The sequence below is a fragment of the Aquarana catesbeiana genome, linkage group LG05, assembly GCF_042186555.1.
Source record: "Aquarana catesbeiana isolate 2022-GZ linkage group LG05, ASM4218655v1, whole genome shotgun sequence".
NCBI lineage: Eukaryota > Metazoa > Chordata > Amphibia > Anura > Ranidae > Aquarana > Aquarana catesbeiana.
Genome location: NC_133328.1, coordinates 109,802,327 through 109,822,323, shown reverse-complemented (window position 1 = coordinate 109,822,323; position 19,997 = coordinate 109,802,327). Strand labels below are relative to the sequence as shown.

The following is a 19,997-nucleotide window of genomic DNA, read 5'->3' as shown; positions in this document are numbered from 1 at the left end:
ATGCAAATAAACTATTTAAAATGTTCTAAGCAAATATGACTAAAGAGCAATTTTTTTGTCCCCACTCATAAAAAAATGTTTTACTGTAGTAATTATGACATAATGAAACACAACTTTCCTTTTTACAGACAACCTACGATGCTTATAATTTATGCATTTATCTGTTTAGGTATCTTACTGTCACTGATATTATCATGACATATCCAGGCTGAGTGCAAAAACAAAAGAAGACAAAAGCTATTGTGTGCAGCAACCATTCTGATTCCAGCTGTCAATATCTGCTAAATGAGCACTTTTCGCTTACACCATGCTTAATACAACAAATAGCATTTGTCAGAGCAATGTTTAGTTTAGCTATCTAAGAAACTAATATTTGATTACCTTTTCTGTCATTTCATGAGAGTGATGAAGTGAGTGTTCTCTTTCTAGAAACATCCTCCTTTGCTCATAACTGGCCAAGCGACAAGTAAGCCAAGTGGAGATGGTGCATCCACTGATGCCTATACATGCGAGGGACAAGGAAGCAAGGTGCAAGGAGGACCTCTTGGACAGAGCTCTTAGGAACTGAATGTTCAGGATGCCTCCAATGAGTCCACAGATGCAGCAGGCAGAAAAAAGGATCATCTAGAAGGTGGAAAACATAAAATATTATAACATATCTATGCATTGCGCAAAAAATAGCAGTGACCCATTATCCTGTCGAAGAACATATAAAGGTCAGTGATAATAGCATTCAAAAACAGCTCAGAACTAAATAAAAAAATATTGACTACAATTGAGGAGCTGCTGAAATGTCAAAATATAACATTGCTAGCTATTTTCTTTGCACTTGTTGAATACCTAATTTTTATCTTGATGAATGACACCCTTTGACATTATGAGGGAATTAACAAAGCTTTCTGTGCCACTGCCCACTGTCATACACCCTAGTACTCCAGTCCTTTCCTGTAGATGAGTGTTTCTCAACCTTTTTTTAGCCAAGGCATCCTTTAAAATTCATTGCAATCTTGAGGCACCCTATTCTAAAGTTTAAAAACAAAATAGTTTTACATAACACAGCAACAACCACACACGTAGGACACCCAATGTTAGAGGAGATTATTCTTCCAAAGCAAATCCCACCTTTGCATACTAGTCCTGATTAGTTTTACAATGTGCCTCTTCTCCCTCAGTTTCTCTCCCTCATTCAGCTAATGTGACTCCAGAGTTTATAGAGAGGTGCAGGGGAGGGTCAAACAAGGATGCTGTGCAATTGCCCAACATCTTCCTTATCAACAGATGATGTAATTGGTTGTTTGGACACTGGCAGTTGGAAGGTTGTAATGGTGCACAATTCAAACTTGTGGCTTTATGTAAATAATAGGCAGGCTTGATCCGCCCACTGGCTTGTATACAGTTTTTGGGTAATTTGGGCACCCCTGAAGACACCTAAAGGCACCCCGGTTGAAAAAGGCAGCTGTAGATAGTGACCACTATCATACTTTTTTAGCACTCCAGCCCTGTCCTTCAGATACTGCCCACTGTCATACCCTTTAAAAACTTCAGTCCTGCAGATACTTATCTCTGTCAAAACTTCTAATACTTCTGTCCCACAGATACTTCTCTTTGTTATACCCTTTAAGACTTCTTTTCTGCAGATACAGCCCACCGTCATACCCGCTAACATTCTTGTCCTGCAGATACCAACCTCTGTTATACCCTTTAACACCCCTGCCCTGTAGATACTGCCCACTGTCATACCCTCTAACAGTCCTGTCCTGCAGATTCTGCCTACTGTCATACCCTTCAGCCAGGGGCATGCTCTGAGGGTGGAGTGTCCATGCCACAGTGTCATTGGTTGTTGTGCCTGCATCCTAGCAACCTGGATGTTAACAAACACATGTGCCTCAGGCGGCAACTAACATAGGCTCTCTCCTGCCTCCAGTGCTCCTCTTTTGCACATAGACAATTTTCCTTTTTTTGTTTACAACAAAATTGTGTTTATACATCTTATTGACACTCCTGTATATAAAACACTTCGCCAGCATTGCTTGTAACAACCCCAACCTTGCCTGTTCTGGAACAGGCACACTTTTACTATCTATTTATTAACTTCATGAATTTCTTCTGTTAGTTAAAAACATTATATTTCATAGTGTGCTTAAGCACTGAAAGTATCACTGTGTTTACAGTTTTGGTTAAATTATTATTTTATGCCAAGCAATTCTACCTTTGACAAGTGGATTAATGTTGTCTAATTCTGCACAGATATTGCAAGCATCATTTAAAAGTTAACTACTTACGGTATTTTATAGCCACGCTTTCAAAAAGAGGCACTTACTATGAGTCCAGATTTCTTTTTTGCACAGAAAATGCCGCACACTCCACATATCAGGAACTGCAATGAAAAGACAAATGTGAACCATAAACTACTAAATCGTCTATTGTTTGCTGAACAGAATGGATTCTGCGCACATGGAGCAGAATTTAGAAGAAGGGGATATGAATCTTTACTATTACATGAGGAAGTTTACCGCAAATTGATTCACATAATTGAAAATGTCCATGTAAGTTATGAAAGTACTCTCTGTGAAAATGCTGTAGCTTTTATGCTCTCAACTATTCATAGGATTCACAGTGTACTGCACATATTTAATGATATATAAAATTAAGTTTGTACATAAAACATTTAACACATTGTAATTTGCATATGCTAAGCAGAGATTTAAAGAAAAATGTCATCCAATATTTATTGCTCTATCTTGCATGAAGTGAGATAGTGTTTGAACCCCAACCAGGTCTGTACAGTACTTCTGTATGGGAGATCTCCTCAAACTCCTGAAACGGCTGTGACAGACTTACCTTGGCTTTTCACTTGAACTACTGATGGACTCCCCATAGGATTATACAGAGATATGCATTTTTTGTAAATGGAGTATGTAATGGGGGTAATACCCTGTTAGCGGGTCCTGCCTTACTAGTCTCTTGTCTGTCGAGGGAAAGGATGTTATTATTACAGGCACAGAAGGTCTGGAAAAAATAGCGTGGCAGTAGAGTAGAGACGGAGCGATAAGGAGACTAGCAGGCGTTTCCTTTTGGGTTACGCAGGTAGTCCTAAGGCCAGCAGAAGAAATTGGAGAGAATGAATTTTGGAACAGTCCTTTTGATACAGCCTTATGAGCATCACAGCACCCTTTTTAAGACACCCAAACAATAGGAACAGTTGTGAAAATTTGCCAGCCATGTTTTTGGAACTGTACTATAAGTTTGGACTTTATCTTTTCATGCTTTTGGACTATAGAGCATAAACCTTAAGTTGACGTTTACTGTGTAAACGTTTAAATGCTCAGTAAAAGAAACATTTAATCAAAAAATGTCTCGTGTGATGTGTTCAGCAAAGATGTTCAGCATTTGAAGTGAAACGGCTAATTAACCATTTCTCAACAGCCAGGTGTGATGAGTGATGTTGCTGTTAAATATGCTGGACTGGTTGTAAGGTCTCTGTGAGACACAAACCAATACCTAGGGGAAAGAATAATCTAGCATCTAGTTTGGGGCAGGGGCAAGGCTGGCCATACATTATACAATTTTCTTGTACAGTTTTCCTTTAGATTTATCAATTCCATGTAATAGGAGGTCAAACCTAAACAACTTTACATTTTTATGCAATCAGACAGGCCCCTGCACTACATAGTTGGAGGTAAATCTAAAGGAAATTGAATAAGAAAATTGTATAATGTATGGCCAGCCTTAGTGCTTGTTTGGGGATGTTGGTCATCTAGTCACACATTCCTATGGTCCTCAGGTCCTCAGGTCCTCAGGTGTTGGATGGAATCCCCTATAGATTAGGCCTGTAACCACTGGGAGGCTAAGGACTCAAGAGTAAAGTGCAATTAGTGATTCTTGACCAGGCTTAAGGATGAAGAAGGACTAAGAATCTCTGTGTGCATAAAATTCGTGGTGTGGGGGGGTCAGAGCCCCAACTCACCAGCCCTGCAAAGCTGAAAAGTTTTAGATATGGCGTATCGATAGATTAAAACCCCTGTGGAGTTTGTATTGTCTTATGTGGCTTATTTGGGGTGATTCACCATTTGTTTGTCCTGGTGACAGTTGTTACTGGGACTGAAAGTGAGGAAAATACTAAGTTTTGATTGTCACTAAACCAGCAATAGATGGCAACTCTCCCGACGAAAGCAAGTGGGCATTTCCTTTAAATGGATTTCCTTCTATTTCCTGTTGTGTCCACAAGTTTTGGCCTTTGATCAATTGTATTAAAATTAACTGGAGCTTCTTCAGTATAAATATTAATTTGAAATAAAAACATATCAAAGCAAATTCATACTGTTGTCTAAAATGTGAACAAAAATGTACTATAATCTCCATGTATGGTAAGTTATGTTAAATAGATAATATACATGTTTGGGATAGTCAGACTTGCTACTCCAATACTCAAACAGTATATATCAAATGAGCAGAAAGCAGATAGCATGATGGTATGACAGATGTAAAGGAAAGTGAATGATCTACCTTTTCTGCAGGGTAAATAGTTAGCACACAACGGGAAAATAGGGTAGAATAGCCTGTGTATATGGGACCCCAAACCACATGTGTTTTAGCTGTATTACCATTGAAGCCTATAGAACATGCAATTTTGATGAAAGCACATTAAAGATGCAGCATGCATTTTAATGCACCACAACTAGAATGCACATAAAATACACAAGTGTGATCAGGGCCTAATTGGAAGATGAGATGTGAGAAGTTCAGAGTTGTGCAGAGACTACTGGTAATATGGGATAATGTCTTCAGGGACTGGGGTCTAGTCTCCGATACCCTGCCCACCCAATGCCTTGGGCCTAATCTTTAGAGTTTTCCCACCATTCTATAGAGGGCCAGCCCCTTTATTCCTGTTTTTTACTTAGCTCACTTTATGTTTGATGGTGATAGGTAAGTGTAATCTCATCAATATGGCTTCATTATGGAGTCATCCCTTCTCTAAAGATATATAGATTAAAAAGTGACATCACTGTAAATTAAGTATAAGTTATAGTTTACAGCTTGGGCATCTTTTTTAAATAAAACAACATTACTGTTTACTGGATGTTAATGTTTCTTCAGGGCATTTATATCATTTGTGCATTAGGGCCATGTTACATAAACAATGCATACATTTTCATTGTGTATCTGTATTTTCATGTAATAGTGTACATTTGACATACAGGGAAGTGGTAATCTGTTTATTACTTTAGGAGTTCTTATATCCTCCATCCACAGATGTAAAGACAGAAGGCAGATAGCAAGAGTGCTGATTGATGAGTGCTGTGTAATGATCTTGTTCTCTTTCCTCTTCAGAAGCTTTCCCCTGACCAGCTTCATCCAGTCCTGCTTTTAAAGACCTAACCCTGTTGTGTACCAAGCAAAGTGAGAAAATGGTCCATCTGTGTAGCACACCTTATCAACCTTGAGAAACAGTGAGGTTTATCTCTTGGATCAATGATTAAAACAGAATTAAACCCTCTATATAAAATTAACTTCTCTGTGTATATGGTTAAAATATTTTTTTTAAAAATATAGTATTTTCGATACTATTCATTTCCAAACTGTTATTTACCTTCCAGGCACAGTGCTTCCCCCATAACTTCTGGTGGGGGAGCATACACTCTCTCTCATACATGCACAATGGGCAGCCAGCTGCAAAGCCACAAGCAACACAGCCAGCTGTTCACAGTTAAGATGCCGGTGTCGGGAATCTGAAGGCTAGTAAAGAACTAGCCTGGGTGAAGATGGTGCGGGATCCCTGGACAGGTAGGCATCCTGTTATTAAAAGTCAGCAGCTACAGGATTTGTAGCTGCTGACTTTTAATTTTTTTTTTCCAGAGCGAAGAATCTCTTTAAGATAACAAACGAATACATACATTTTTTTTTTTTTTTATGGACAAATCAGGCTTTCTTTTGGGTTATATTGTCTTGCAATAATGATTTTTTTTATGGAATTCATAGACATAAAAACTAACAAAGCCAGAAAAAAAATATTTTTTTTTTACTTGTTTAGGTGTTAGTTAATAAAATAAGGTTGTTTTTGTAGTGAAAAAAAATGTATTTTATTTTATAATTTATCCATTTTAAAATCACAATAAACCTCAGGTACAATACATTGGCAAGTTATTACAAATGAAATAAGTTTTTTTTGTGTGTAGCAGGTAGCTAGGTAGGTGCTAGAAGTGAGAATTTTTGTAGTACGGCTAAATTTAGGCTGGGCATAGCTGGAAGCTAGGCCTGTTTGTTTTGATCTGTGTGGGTTGGGAGTGGCTCAGAGCAGCAGCTGTGAGTCACATACAGCATCACTCTACTGTCACCTCCCTCTTCCTTCTGGAGGATTCTAGAAGAAGAGGAGGGGAAGAGAGGTGGAGCTGTCTGGTGTGTCTCAGGGAACCCTGACCAATCCCCAACTAGGATTGGCAGGGGACAGGCCTCCTTGAAATACCCAGGGTCAGTTCAGCTGGGGAGGAGTTGTCGGGTAGAAGAACTGGAGATGGAGTACTGGGCCTTTGAGGGAGCTCCCAAGACTGGGGGGAGGGGTTAACCTGGTCCTGGATCTCAGGTGGAACAGAAGAGTCCTATCATTAATGCAGTCGACTCATTTTTTGAAGCCATGGCACAACTATATGATGATCCTCAGTGGGTGGCGACCGCAGAAGTCATTCTCCATGCATTACAGCAGGGCCAGCTCCCAGTGGAGGACTATACTGTAGAGTTCCGCAAATAGTCGCAGACACAGGGTAGAATGAAGCAATCTTGAGGTACCAATATTGGTTGGGACTATCGAAGCTCTCAAAGACGAGTTGGCCAGAGTCCATGCCCAATTTAGAGCCTGTCACACATGAGACTGTACCCATTCTTACCTCAACTGACTCCAGCCATCAGGAACACTTACGATTTGATGTTTTGTGTTCACCCATGTTCCCCGGGAACCCCATGGCTGCAGGCGCATATCACAAATCAATTGGGGCAAGAAAGAAGTTTATCTTCACCTCTTCTTACTGTCTGCAGTACTGTTTTGTTCCTGAATCCAAAGGTTCCACAAGTTATCTGACTGTCCAACCAATGACCAGCACCCATCAGGACATACCATCAGTTTATCAGGAATTCTTGGATGTTTTTGACAAAAAAAGGGGTGATGTTCTCCCACCCCACAGGCCTTATGATTGCCCAATCGAGCTGCTTCCAGGTATTATCTCTACAGATAGGATCGCAATGGATCCGCAACATGTGAAAGCTATTCTGGAATGGCCAGCCCCGTCTGATAAGAAAGGCGTTCAAAGGTTTGTGGACTTCACAAACTTTTACAGGAGGTTCGTGAAACACTTTTCTTTTATCATTTCATCTATTACCCAAGCAACTCGCCAGCATATCCGATTTCAGTGGTCTTCAGAAGCTTAGGCAGCCTTTGATAAGCTAAAGTCTCTATTCTCTTCAGCCCCAGTGCTACAGCATCCGGACCCGGCTCTACCCCATGTACTGGAATTTGATACTTTGGAAATAGCTACAGGAGAGCAGCAGTTCTGTCTCAGCGTCAGGGGCCTAAGACATTACTCTACCCCGTGGCTTTTTTTTCACAGAAAATGAGCCAACCGGAGAAGAATTATGATGTTGGGGACTGGGAACTGTTGGCTATAAAAACTGCTCTGGATGAATGGAGATATCTTTTAGAAGGGGCCTCCCATCCTATAATGATCTATACAGACCACAAGAACCTGGAATATCTCAGAAATGCCAAAGTTTAAGACCCCGCCAAGCCCAATGGGCCATGTTCTTTTCCAGGTTTGATTTCCACATCACTTATCGGCCGGGGTCCAAGAATGGGAAGGCCGATGCTTTATCACAAATGTTTCCCGATACGCCTGGGGAAACGATACCTAGTAGAATTGTGTCAGCACAGAACTTCTTACTAAATTCTACCTGACCTAAGAGCATCAATTGAACAGGCTTCAAGAAATAGTCACCCTGCACGGTCTGCCAAACAATATCATCTCTGATAGAGGGGTACAATTCACCTCCAGACTTTGGAGAAATCTCTGCAAGATCTTAAACATTGCAGTATGCCTATCTTCTGCGTAACATCCACAAAGTAACGGCCAAACAGAATGAATCAAACTCTAGAACAGTATCTACGATGTTTCTGCTCCTTTTCTCAAGATGACTGGAGTTCCTTGCTCCCTTGTGTGGAGTTTGCATGCAATAACTCAATGTATGCTGCCACCAATCAGTCACCTTTCTGGGCTAATTATGGGTTCCATCCCCCATTCCTACCCAACATCATTCCCGAAGCTTCAGTTCCAGCTCCATCCAAACAAACTACCAAGTACTCTGGGAAGCCGTGCTAAAAGCCCAACAAGATTACAAGTAGTGAAATGATAGGAGGAAAGGGGGAGATCCTGTCTTTAAAGTCGGACATAAGGTATGGCTCTCTTCTACTAACCTCAAACTTTCTTGTCCTTCCAGGAAACTTGGGCCAAGATTCAACTGTCCTTTTGAAGTTAAGAGGGAAATTAACCCGGTGGCATTCGAGCTCTCACTTCCAGACTCATACAAAATTTACCCTGTGTTCCACGTCTCTCTGTTTAAACCAGCTGTACCCAGCCCATTTCCTGGTAGAGAAGAATCACCTCCACCTCCAGTCTCGGTTGGAAACAAAATGGAAATTGAGGTCGAAATCATTGTGGACTGCCAGAGAAGAGGTACGCAAAATCAATTCCTTATTAAATGGAAGGGGTAGTCTGCAGAAGAGAATTCATGGGAACCTGCAAGCAATATACATGCTCCTAGGCTCTTACAGCTATTTTGCAATAGGTATCCTGAAAGATGGGCTCGTTTGGGCATCCGGAGGCTGCCCCTTGGGGGGGCACTGTCAGGGAAATGGCCGCAGGACTGGTAATATTGCCAATACTCATTATGGCTGCACCAGGTAAGCTTCCAGGCGCGTTGGTGCGTGTAGATGCACGATGATGCGAATCGGCACATGCCGAGGTGCGACAGCGCGAAGGGGCACACGCATGCGCTGGTTGTAATAGATGTTGGTGCTCTCTGCCCTATATAAACCTGCTACTGAGTTCCCTGAGTTGCTAGAATATCCTCAGCTCCCCCATATTCCCTGTGCTCCTGTATTCTGATCTTGGACTTCCTGCTACTGATCCCGGCTTCCTTCACCTGTTTATCCTGTTCTCCTGGTTTGACCCCTGGCTTGTATCCTGACCTACTAATGCCTGCTCCTCTGCTCGATCCCAGCTTGGATTACCGACTCTGCTTCTGCCTGTCTCACCGTTAACGACCCTGGCTTGTTCCAGTGTTACTGCCTGAATCCTGAATCTGCTACTCACTGATCTTGCTGTGTATGACCCCTGGCCTGGCTTCTGAGTCTCCTTCTGGGCCTGGCACTCCACAAGCACACCTGCCATACAGTGCACCATGCTTGTTCTAGTCAAGTCTTCAAACCACGGCCACTGGCAAACCGTGCTTCTCTGGGCACTGCATTCCCTGTTTCACCTTCAGGGTTGTGCTGCACTCAGCCGCAAGGGGAGCCCTCTCAGCACCTTGGTCTCCAACCGGACTCCTGACAGACACTGAGGGTGAGGTCTGATCCCTACTTTAACTTTTCTAAGGAGCCTGTCAGTCCGGGGAGGGACCCTCCCATCAGGAACTCCGAAGAGAACTTTCCAATTTAATATTGTGTGTTTTTTTCCCCCATTGCTTCTGTCAGCAGGTCATAACCCTAACCCCATTCTGACAGAACAATAGAAGAATTGTGTTAAAATGAATATTTGTTTGATATTTCTGTCAGTAGGATGCTAACCCCCTCCCGACAGAAACTGTTTAAAGTGTGTAGATAGCTTTTAGTTTAGGATGCTGTTGTGTTTTTCAGGATCCCCTGGGATGGGACAGGTGTTCATCCCCTCTGGCTGGAGTCAAGATTTCCTGCGGGCAGAGTATCTCTCTCAAGTGAGAGATGCTCTGGCTCAGATGTGTACATTATGTGTGTTTTATTGTTAGCTACAGGGACCTGTAGTTAGGCTCATGTTGTTTGTACAGATGTAAATACCTACCAGAAATCTTCATATATTTTTGTATGCAATTTATTTGTACAGTTCCCTATCCAAGTTGTTTCCCTTCTCCCCTTCCATTTTATCTTATGGGATGCCTTTGCTCCTAGGCCCAGGAGCCATTTTTGTAAATTTTCCCAGCTGAAGGACCAGCTGGATTTTGGTGCGGGATGAATGTAGCACCCCCTAGTACAGGTAAATTTAGGAAGGCCTAGCTGGAAGCGTCTCTGAGTAGCAGCTATGACTCACAGACAGCATCTCTCCACTGTCACCTCCCTCTTCCTTCTGGAGGATTCTAGAAGAAGAGGAGGGGAAGAGACCAATCCCCAACTAGGATTGGCAGGGGGCAGGCCTCCTTGAAACACCCAGGTTCAGCTCAGCTGGAGAGGAGTTGTCTGGTGGAAGAACTGGAGATGGAGTACTAGTCTTTCAGGGCCTTTGAGGGAGCTCCCCAGTCTGGGGGGGTGACCTTGGGCCTGGGACTCAGGTGCAGAATGGAGCCCTTCAGGAAAGCATGAAGGATCCAAACAGGAGGCACAGGAGGAGTCAGAGAGGACAGCAGGAGCTAGTGCTACTGAGCAAGTCAGGAGGGAACCACTGGTCGCAGCCAGGAGGGCTGGTGGGTGACATGTGCAGTCAGGTGGACAGGAGAGGCATGCCAGGGAGGACTGAGAGGAAACAGTCAGAGCAAGTGTGGAGCCAGTAGAGAGGATTGCAATGTCAAGGGCAGTGAAGTCCAGGAGGGCTGGCAGGGCCTGAAGAGGACTGACTGGAAGCAGTATTCCACCAGAAGGACAGCTAGCACTAACAAGAACTTACATATTTTCTGCTACACTATAGGGACCCACGGTCTCTGCCTGCAAAGGGCAATTCCCAAGGCTTGGCTGAGCCAGTGTCAGGCCTAACCATGTGCTAGCTGCTCCTAGAGAGTAATAGTCTGCAAGCAAAAGTTGTGCAGGAGGAGTTTGAAGAAGTGTACAAAGAGTGTATATAGCTGTCACTAGCAACATTGCTGTTATTTCATTGGGCATCCCATAATTCCCATACCCCATCCAAGTTAAATTCCCCCAATAAAAACAACAAAACAAAGCCAACAGACTGTTCATTGTCTTGGAGCATCTGGGAAGTGAATGCCGGACCGGGCAGGTGGGCCACATCACATAGCAGCCCCTACGGAGGTACCGCTACATTTGCAACACTGAAAATTAATAAACAAAACTAATGAAAAAAATATTAATGGTTACGAAAAAATAAAAATAAACACAAAAAAATCTACAGGAAATGGGGAAAAGGGGAAGAAGGTGTCAATTTAGGCTGATTATGGTAAACTAAAGAATACTAAGTAGTTAAAGAGCAACTATTAAAAAATGCAAAATAAAATAAAATTCTTGTCAAGTTGTTTTAGTTGGCATACTACCATTACTTTGTATCTACCTATCCAGGATCTGAACAGTATTTATAAACAACTTGTCAGAAAATCTGTTTTTCTGACAGCAGCAGCTATAACAGCTGCTGTATTTACTCAGCAACTCCCAGCTGTCATTTTGGCAGCTGGGAATGGCCAGCAAATACAAGTAGGGAAGTGAAAGTGGAACAGAAGGATGGGCAGTACTTTGGAAAAAAAAAGTGTACGGATGGTTAAATATCACATGGATTGGTGTGAACCATGGGTTCCTTAATGTACATCCAAAGACAAAACTTTTTTAACATTTTTAAAGCTAATGGTCAAACCCCTGTCAATTGTTTTTTTTGTTTTTTTGTTAACTGTGTCTTATTGAGTAGATTTCCCCTTGCTCCTGCTCTGTAGTCACAACAGGAAATGAGAAATCCCCCCAAAGAGAGGGAAATTCCTTCTTAGACAGATGTCACTAGTAAAAGTATCCCTCATTGGAAGATTATATTAGAGTTGTGACAACACTAAATTTTGTATTTTCCCTTACCTCTCAGTTCAGGTGACAGTGTCCACCAGCACTAGCAGAATCTCCTCACTATTCTATTAAAAAAAATGCATTCAGATACAATTTGATCAGCAATCAAATCCTATCCTTGCTTCCTAACATACAACAGATTTATAGTTTGCCCTTTGCAATAAGTTTAGTTTTTATAAAGCATTCAAACCACTGATGGATTCTGCTTTATGAATATTTAATATATGCAACATTACTTCCATTCCAAGGGTTTATTGTGCGTTTATACACCGTCCATTAATTTTGTACTGTCTTATGCATGGCAGTTGACTGTAAATATCGTTGACTATTTTTATTTGCTTTAAGGACTGCACCTTATCCAGTCTATAAATCTGTTAAATAATGTATTTTTATACCTACATACACTATGCCTGTTGGGGTGGTTTAAGCACAATCGGTTTGCTGTATAAAAATAATTTTTCTTTTTGTAGCTTCACCCCTACCTGAATGTAGGCCCACAAGAAAGTTCTGTTAAATCACAGCAGAAAAAAAAGTCTTTAGAGAAAAACATATGGCAATAAAAATTATTAAAGGAAACCTATTTTAAGAAAAATGAATGGACTGTCATTGCTTATCTCCTTCTGAAAATGCTAGTTGCTTGACTGTTATGCTGATCCAGTACCATACTGTATGAGACATTATCCTGGATCAAAAGTCCAAACTCCTGATCTTCATACTAGCTCTGGGGCAATGACTACTAACACCATTGATTTAACCTGACAGCCAGGCAGATAGCATTCCTTGTCTATTATGCTAAATCAAAGGATTCTGCAGCATTAACAGTCTCCATACTTCTTTGGTGCTTATTTTATAATGAAACTCAGTTGATAATCGAATTGAAACTAAAGGCTCCTTTTTAAAAATTGCTGGCAGGTAGGCTTTTATTGCAAACAAGACTCTGTATGACTCCGGTGCAATAAGAGCTCCTAGACAGAAAGACAGTGTGAACATCATATCACTGGAGAAGGCTGCTTTGGAGGAAAGTCAGTTCCCGCTATCAAAATATATTTAGTTTCACTTTAAATATGCTGTTGATATATATATATATATATATATATATATATATATATATATATATATATATATATATATATATATATATATATATATATATACAGTGGGGAAGGAAAGTATTCAGACCCCCTTAAATTTTTCACTCTTTGTTATATTGCAGCCATTTGCTAAAATCATTTAAGTTCATTTTTTCCCTCATTAATGTACACACAGCACCCCATATTGACAGAAAAACACAGAATTGTTGACATTTTTGCAGATTTATTAAAAAAGAAAAACTGAAATATCACATGGTCCTAAGTATTCAGACCCTTTGCTGTGACACTCATATATTTAACTCAGGTGCTGTCCATTTCATCCTTGAGATGGTTCTACACCTTCATTTGAGTCCAGCTGTGTTTGATTAGACTGATTGGACTTGATTAGGAAAGCCACACACCTGTCTATATAAGACCTTATAGCTAACAGCGTATGTCAGAGCAAATGAGAATCATGAGGTCAAAGGAAGTGCCTGAAGAGCTCAGAAAAAGAATTGTGGCAAGGCACAGATCTGGCCAAGGTTACCAAATAATTTCTGCTGCACTTAAGGTTCCTAAGAGCACAGTGGCCTCCATAATCCTTAAATGGAAGACGTTTGGGAGGACCAGAACCCTTCCTAGAGCTGGCCGTCTGGCCAAACTAAGCTATCGGGGGAGAAGAGCCTTGGTGAGAGAGGTAAAGAAGAACCCAAAGATCACTGTGGTTGAGCTCCAGAGATGCAGTCGGGAGATGGGAGAAAGTTGTAGAAAGTCAACCATCACTGCAGCCCTCCACCAGTCGGAGCTTTATGGCAGAGTGGCCCAACGGAAGCCTCTCCTCAGTGCAAGACACATGAAAGCCCGCATAGAATTTGCTAAAAAACACCCGAAGGACTCCAAGATGGTGAGAAATAAAATTATTTGGTCTGATGAGTCCAAGATAGAACTTTTTGGCCTTAATTCTAGAGAGAAAACCAGGCACTGCTCATCACCTGTCCAATACAGTTCCAACAGTGAAGCATTGTGGTGGCAGCATCATGCTGTGGGCGTGTTTTTCAGCTTCAGGGACTGGACAACTGGTTAAATATAAAGAAAAGTGTAGCGCTAACAACCATAGACATAGTCCATAACCATATTCATGGTTAAGCCCAATAAATAAATCACATAGATATGTATAAAGATCCTTGTGAGAAAAATAAAGTCCGTAATGCAAAAATGCTGATAATATCCTTAAAAGTGAAAGTCTTTAGTAGATAAATAACACCAAAAAAGTGAAGACAGCAAGTGAATGTGTTGATAGAAGATCCACCACCCTATTGGATTAGGGGCTTACCGGAAAGATTGGACACAGATGGGTGTACACCCACTGGGTCAATCTAGCTTGTAACTGTGGGGATCCACGGTGGTGTCTGTATAACGTGAGGGTTAATCCAGGTGACCCAATACTTTAGATATGGCAAAGGGAGTAAGTCCACTCAGGCATCCAGCGTATACATATAAAAGACGTAAGAGTACATAGCGTAATACTGTATAAGGGGTTTAAAACTCATTTATTTAAAAGTAGGAAAACTCACATTTTGGTAGAAAAAACAGCGCTTTTGGATACAAATATCTGGCAATGTTAGTGGTATCAGCAGCTCAACCCGACGCGTTTCGTCCTAGGAGACATCATCTGGGGTTATATATATATATATATATATATATATACTTTCTAACTGGACAACTGGTTGCAATTGAAGAAAAGATGAATGCAGCCAAGTACAGGGATATCCTGGACGAAAACCTTCTCCAGAGTGCTCAGGACCTCAGACTGGGCCGAAGGTTTACCTTTCAACAAGACAATGACCCTAAGCACACAGCTAAAATAACGAAGGAGTGGATTCACAACAACTCCATGACTGTTACTAAATGGCCCAGCCAGAGCCCTGACTTAAACCCAATTGAGCATCTCTGGAGAGACCTAAAAATGGCTGTCCACCAACGTTTACCATCCAACCTGACAGAACTGGAGAGGATCTGCAAGGAGGAATGACAGAGGATCCCCAAATCCAGGTGTGAAAAACTTGTTGCATCTTTCCCAAAAAGACTCATGGCTGTATTAGATCAAAAGGGTGCTTCTACTAAATACTGAGCAAAGGGTCTGAATACTTAGGAACATGTGATATTTCAGTTTTTCTTTTTTAATAAATCTGCAAAAATGTCAACAATTCTGTGTTTTTCTGTCAATATGGGGTGCTGTGAGTAAATTAATGAGGAAAAAAATGGCTGCAATATAACAAAGAGTGAAAAATTTAAGGGGGTCTGAATACTTTCCATCCCCACTGTATATATATATATATATATACATATATATATATATATGTATATATATATATATATATGTATATATATATATATATATGTATATATATATATAAATATACCGTTTGAAGTTTTCCACATTTTGTCATGTTACAACCAAAAGCGTAAATGTATTTTATGGAGATTTTATGTGATAGACCAACACGAAGTGGCACATAATTGTGAAGTGGAAGGAAAATGATTATTAAATGGTTTTCAAAATGTTTTACAAATAAATATGTGAAAAGTGTGGCGTGCATTTGTATTCAGCCCCCTTTACTCTGATACCTCTAACTAAAATATAGTGGAACCAATTGCCTTCAGAAGTCACCTAATTAGTAAATAGAGTCCACATGTGTGTAATTTAATCTCTGTATAAATACAGCTGTTCTGTGAAGCCCTTAGAGATTTGTTAGAGAACCTTAGTGACCAAACAGCATAATAAAGGCCAAGGAACACACCAGACAGGTCAGGGATTAAGTTGTGGAGAAGTTTAAAGCAGGGTTAGGTTATAAAAAAATATCCCAAGCTTTATACAACTCACGGAGCACTGTTTAATCCATCATCCGAAAATGGCAATAGTATGGCACAACTGCAAATTTACCAAGACATGGCCGTCCACCTAAACGGACAGGCCAGGCAAGTAGAGCATTAATCAGAGAAGCAGCCAAGAGGCCCATGGTAACTCTGGAGGAGCTGCAGAGATCCACAGCTGAGGTGGGAGAATCTGTCCACAGGACAACTATTAGTCGTGCACTCCACAAATCTGGTCTTTATGGAGGAGTGGCAAGAAGAAAGCCATTTTTGAAAGAAAGCCATAAGAAGTCTCATTTGCAGTTTGAGAGAAGCCAAGTGGGGGACACAGCAAACATGTGGAAGAAAGTGCTCTGGTCAGATGAGACCAAAATTGAACTTTTTGGAGAAAAACTAAAACTGCACATATCCCTGAACAAGCCATCCACACTGTGAAACATGGTCCTGGGAGCATCATGTTGTGGGGATGATTTTCTTCAGCAGGGACAGGGAAGTTGGTTAGAGTTATTGGGAAGATGGATGGAGCCAAATACAGATCAATCTTAGAAGAAAACCTGTTAGAGTCTGCAAAAGACTTGAGACTGGGGCAGAGGTTCACGTTCCAGCAGGACAACAACCCTTAACATATAGCCAGAGCTACAATGGAATGATTTAGATCAAAGCATATTCATGTGTTAGAATGGCCCAGTTAAAGTCCAGACCTAAATCCAATTGGGAATCTGTGGACTGCGAGCCAGGCCTTCTCGTCCAACATTAGTGCCTGACCTCACAATGCGCTTTTGGAAGAATAGTCAAACATTCCCATAGACACACTCCTAAACCTTGTGGACAGCCTTCCCAGAAGAGGTAAAGCTGTTATAGCTGCAAAGGTTGGGCCAACTCAATATTGAACCCTACGGACTAAGACTGGGATGCCAAAGTTCACGTGCGTGTAAAGGCAGGCGTCCCAATACTTTTGACAATATAGTGTATCTAGTCTCCCAGTTGCTGAATCCTGACAGGGGGTAAAAGGTAATTTAGGTTGAAGGTCCACTTTAGGTCTTATTAAACACATCTACCCAAACTATGTGAAAATAGCATTTCTCTCCAAATACCAGTTATATTTTATAGTGTCACCAGGTGTATTTTCATCTTATTACATAGGACCCAGTTTCTCATACCTGTAGGTCCAATATGCACTTGTTGAAAACAGGGATAAAGACTACTGAAACCATCACATCCTTTCCCCAGAGGTGTTAATCCTTCAACACAGTTTCAGGCGTAAGTGGAATAATAATGGAATCCAGTTGCACAAGTACCATAATAATGCTGAATAGGAACTTCCTACTTTCCTAAAAAATACCTCTAAGCCCTGGTAAACTGCTAGACCACTGTATCTCACAATATAGAAACTAAGTAAGTAAGATGAGGCAGGGAGCAGAAAGTGGTCTAGAGTTTCTATTCAGCATTATACCCAGTACTTGTGCAACTGGATTCTGTTATTATCTCACTTATACCTAAAATCATGTGGCGTGGAGGATTAACCTCTTTGTGGAATGGATCTTCTTGAATCTGATGGTTTCAGTAGCCTTTATCCTTGACTTCAACAAGTTCATATTGGACCCTTGATAGACTGGAGTCCTATGCAAAAAGGTGAGAATGCCCTTGGTGACATTGCATGTGGTGAATTTCACAGTGGTGCACTTCTTCGAAATTGTATTCACAGATTTGTGGTTGACTTAACTATGCCTGGAGCTATGGAGAAAGATTAACCCTTGAGGGTTTGGCACCTACCATTCCAGAGTGATTTGTGCTTTTTATTTGATTTATTGAGCATAACTACTGTGGTCCAGAAAAAGGCGAGAGTACATCTAATAAAATAGAGAGATTGGTGGAATCACTGTGGAGTTTTTTTGCATTTTCATTTCTGGGTGGAGACGTTCTTGAAAGATGATTACTGGTGTCTTTAAAGTTGGACTTATATAAATCTGGGACATTCTTTTCATATTTGATGAACATTAATTTGTTTGATAGATTGTGTATTCATGTATTAACGTATACTGTATTTTGTGTGGGAGATAATTGGGAGAACCACACTTTTGTGATATATAATATATATATATATATATATATATATATATATATATATATATATATATATATATATATATATATATATATTACAATGGGGTTACAGCACAGTGAATATACACTTTTAGCCAGTAAATTAGCATCTTCAGGCATCCCTGCTCCTTATAGTTAAAAACCTGCACCATGCAGTGGAAATGGGAAAATAAATGCTTAGGTCCAAATATCTTCATATATACAACACATAAGCAAATGAATAGGTGTTACCACTTGTTAATCCCTTTCCTATAGTAAACTCTTGCTTATAAGATGGGGGTTGTGTGTGACACATTGTGTGTGTGGTAGTAGTCACATACAGTATTTAGTACAGGCTTATTATTTATGACATATCAGTTTTTTGCAGAGCAAGAGTAATATTCTATTAATATTTATATTTTATAGGCATCACATCAGCACTAAAAATAAGACACTTGTGGATAAGTCAGTACTATTTTACATTTTTTAATTCATCTTTTTTTCTTTTTTTTTAGGGGTGCAGATATTTTAGGCTCATTATGCTCTTAATAATTAAACATTTCCTTATTCAAACAAATGCAGTGGACAAGGACAAGATAAAATCATTCACTATTAGGTCCTCTGTATAAGCCTTAGCCTGACATTCTTGACCTTTTGCCCTTGTCAGATTTATCATTTTATTAATGATTGTCATCCCTACTCCCAATTAGATGTTATTGACAACTTTCCTGTTTATTAAGCTTATGTGTCTCCTCTAGCCTTTTGCTGAGTATCTTGCTTTTTTTTTTTTGTCTACTGTTTTTGGCTAATAGCTTCCAGTACAAAGTTTCACTTACAGTTGTAATACTTTATGTTCTCCTTAGCTTTATACTATAGTTATTAGATGTGTTCCTTGTTCTGTTTTTTCTTTATGTCAAGAAAAGCCGTTATGTTCAGCAAGATCAATGATATGCTCAACAATGGAAAGTAGTCAGAGGTCCAAACAGTCCCCACTGCTCTGTTCTTACCAGTGTAACTATAAGAAAAATCTCATAGAGTTATTTAGGCTAGATGCTCAAAACCATCTGACATGTAGCAGATAAAGGCCATTGGTAGCAGCCTGGGAATTTAAAGGAAAACTCCTCTTTTAACTCTATTTTCCATAATTCTGCTCATATATACAGATTTCCTTTTTATTAAAACAGAACCTTTGCGAAGCTGCTCTTAATCTTTTCTAACATGGTTCTCAGTAATTTGATTTCAGTAAGAGACTAAGAGGTTAACATGTACGCTGAGAAAAATTATAAACGCAACACTTTTGTGTCTGCCCCTATTTATCATGAGCTGAACTCAACGATCTATGACTTTTTCTATGTACACAAAAGGCCTATTTCTCTCAAATATTGTTCACAAATCTGTCTAAATCTGTGTTAGTGAGCACTCCTCCTTTGCCGAGAAAATCCATCCATGGCATATCAAGATGCTGGTTAGACAGCATGATTGTTGCACAGGTACGCCTTAGGCTGGCCACAATAAAAGGCCACTCTAAAATGTGCAGTTTTATCACACGGCACAATGCCACAAATGTCGCAAGTTTTGAGGGAGCGTGCATTTGGCATGCTGACTGCAAGAATGTCCACCAGAGCTGTTGCCAGGGCCGGCCCTACCATGGGACCCGGTGGGACCATGGGTCTCGAGTGGCACTTTCAGGAGGGCGGCAAACTGCCGCCCAAGAGCAGTGGCAGAATTGCCATCCACCAGCCAGCCCGTCTGCTGCTTATCCCACAGGGAGGGAGCCTGGTGCCGCTGCTGTTAGAGGTGACAGGAGCAGGCCGGTACAGATTACAGCCACTACTTTTATTACTCATCGCATCGCTGTAGATGGGGACTGGAATCTCTGCCACCTGTACCTCCCCCCCACCTCGCTCCTCCAGCAGTTTTTTCAGGCACGGCCACTGTCCTGCAGGAATACAGTGACATCCACGAGG

At 40.8% G+C, this 19,997-nt stretch overlaps 1 protein-coding gene across 7 annotated transcripts in view; it reads right to left on the bottom strand.

Annotated features, from left to right (window-relative positions):
* Window positions 1-19,997, bottom strand: part of TMEM196 (transmembrane protein 196) — an 87,911-nt gene that overhangs the window by 17,226 nt on the left and 50,688 nt on the right. For all 7 annotated transcript variants that reach the window (XR_012244401.1, XR_012244402.1, XR_012244404.1 and 4 more), the window contains exons 2-3: window positions 2,321-2,377; window positions 382-624 (exon numbers count right to left, since the gene is read on the bottom strand). Coding sequence is in view for 3 of the 7 variants with exons in the window: in XM_073630062.1 (XP_073486163.1) it covers window positions 382-624; window positions 2,321-2,377 (300 nt within the window). In the remaining 4 variants the exon portion in view is untranslated. The remainder of the gene's footprint in view (window positions 1-381; window positions 625-2,320; window positions 2,378-19,997) is intronic.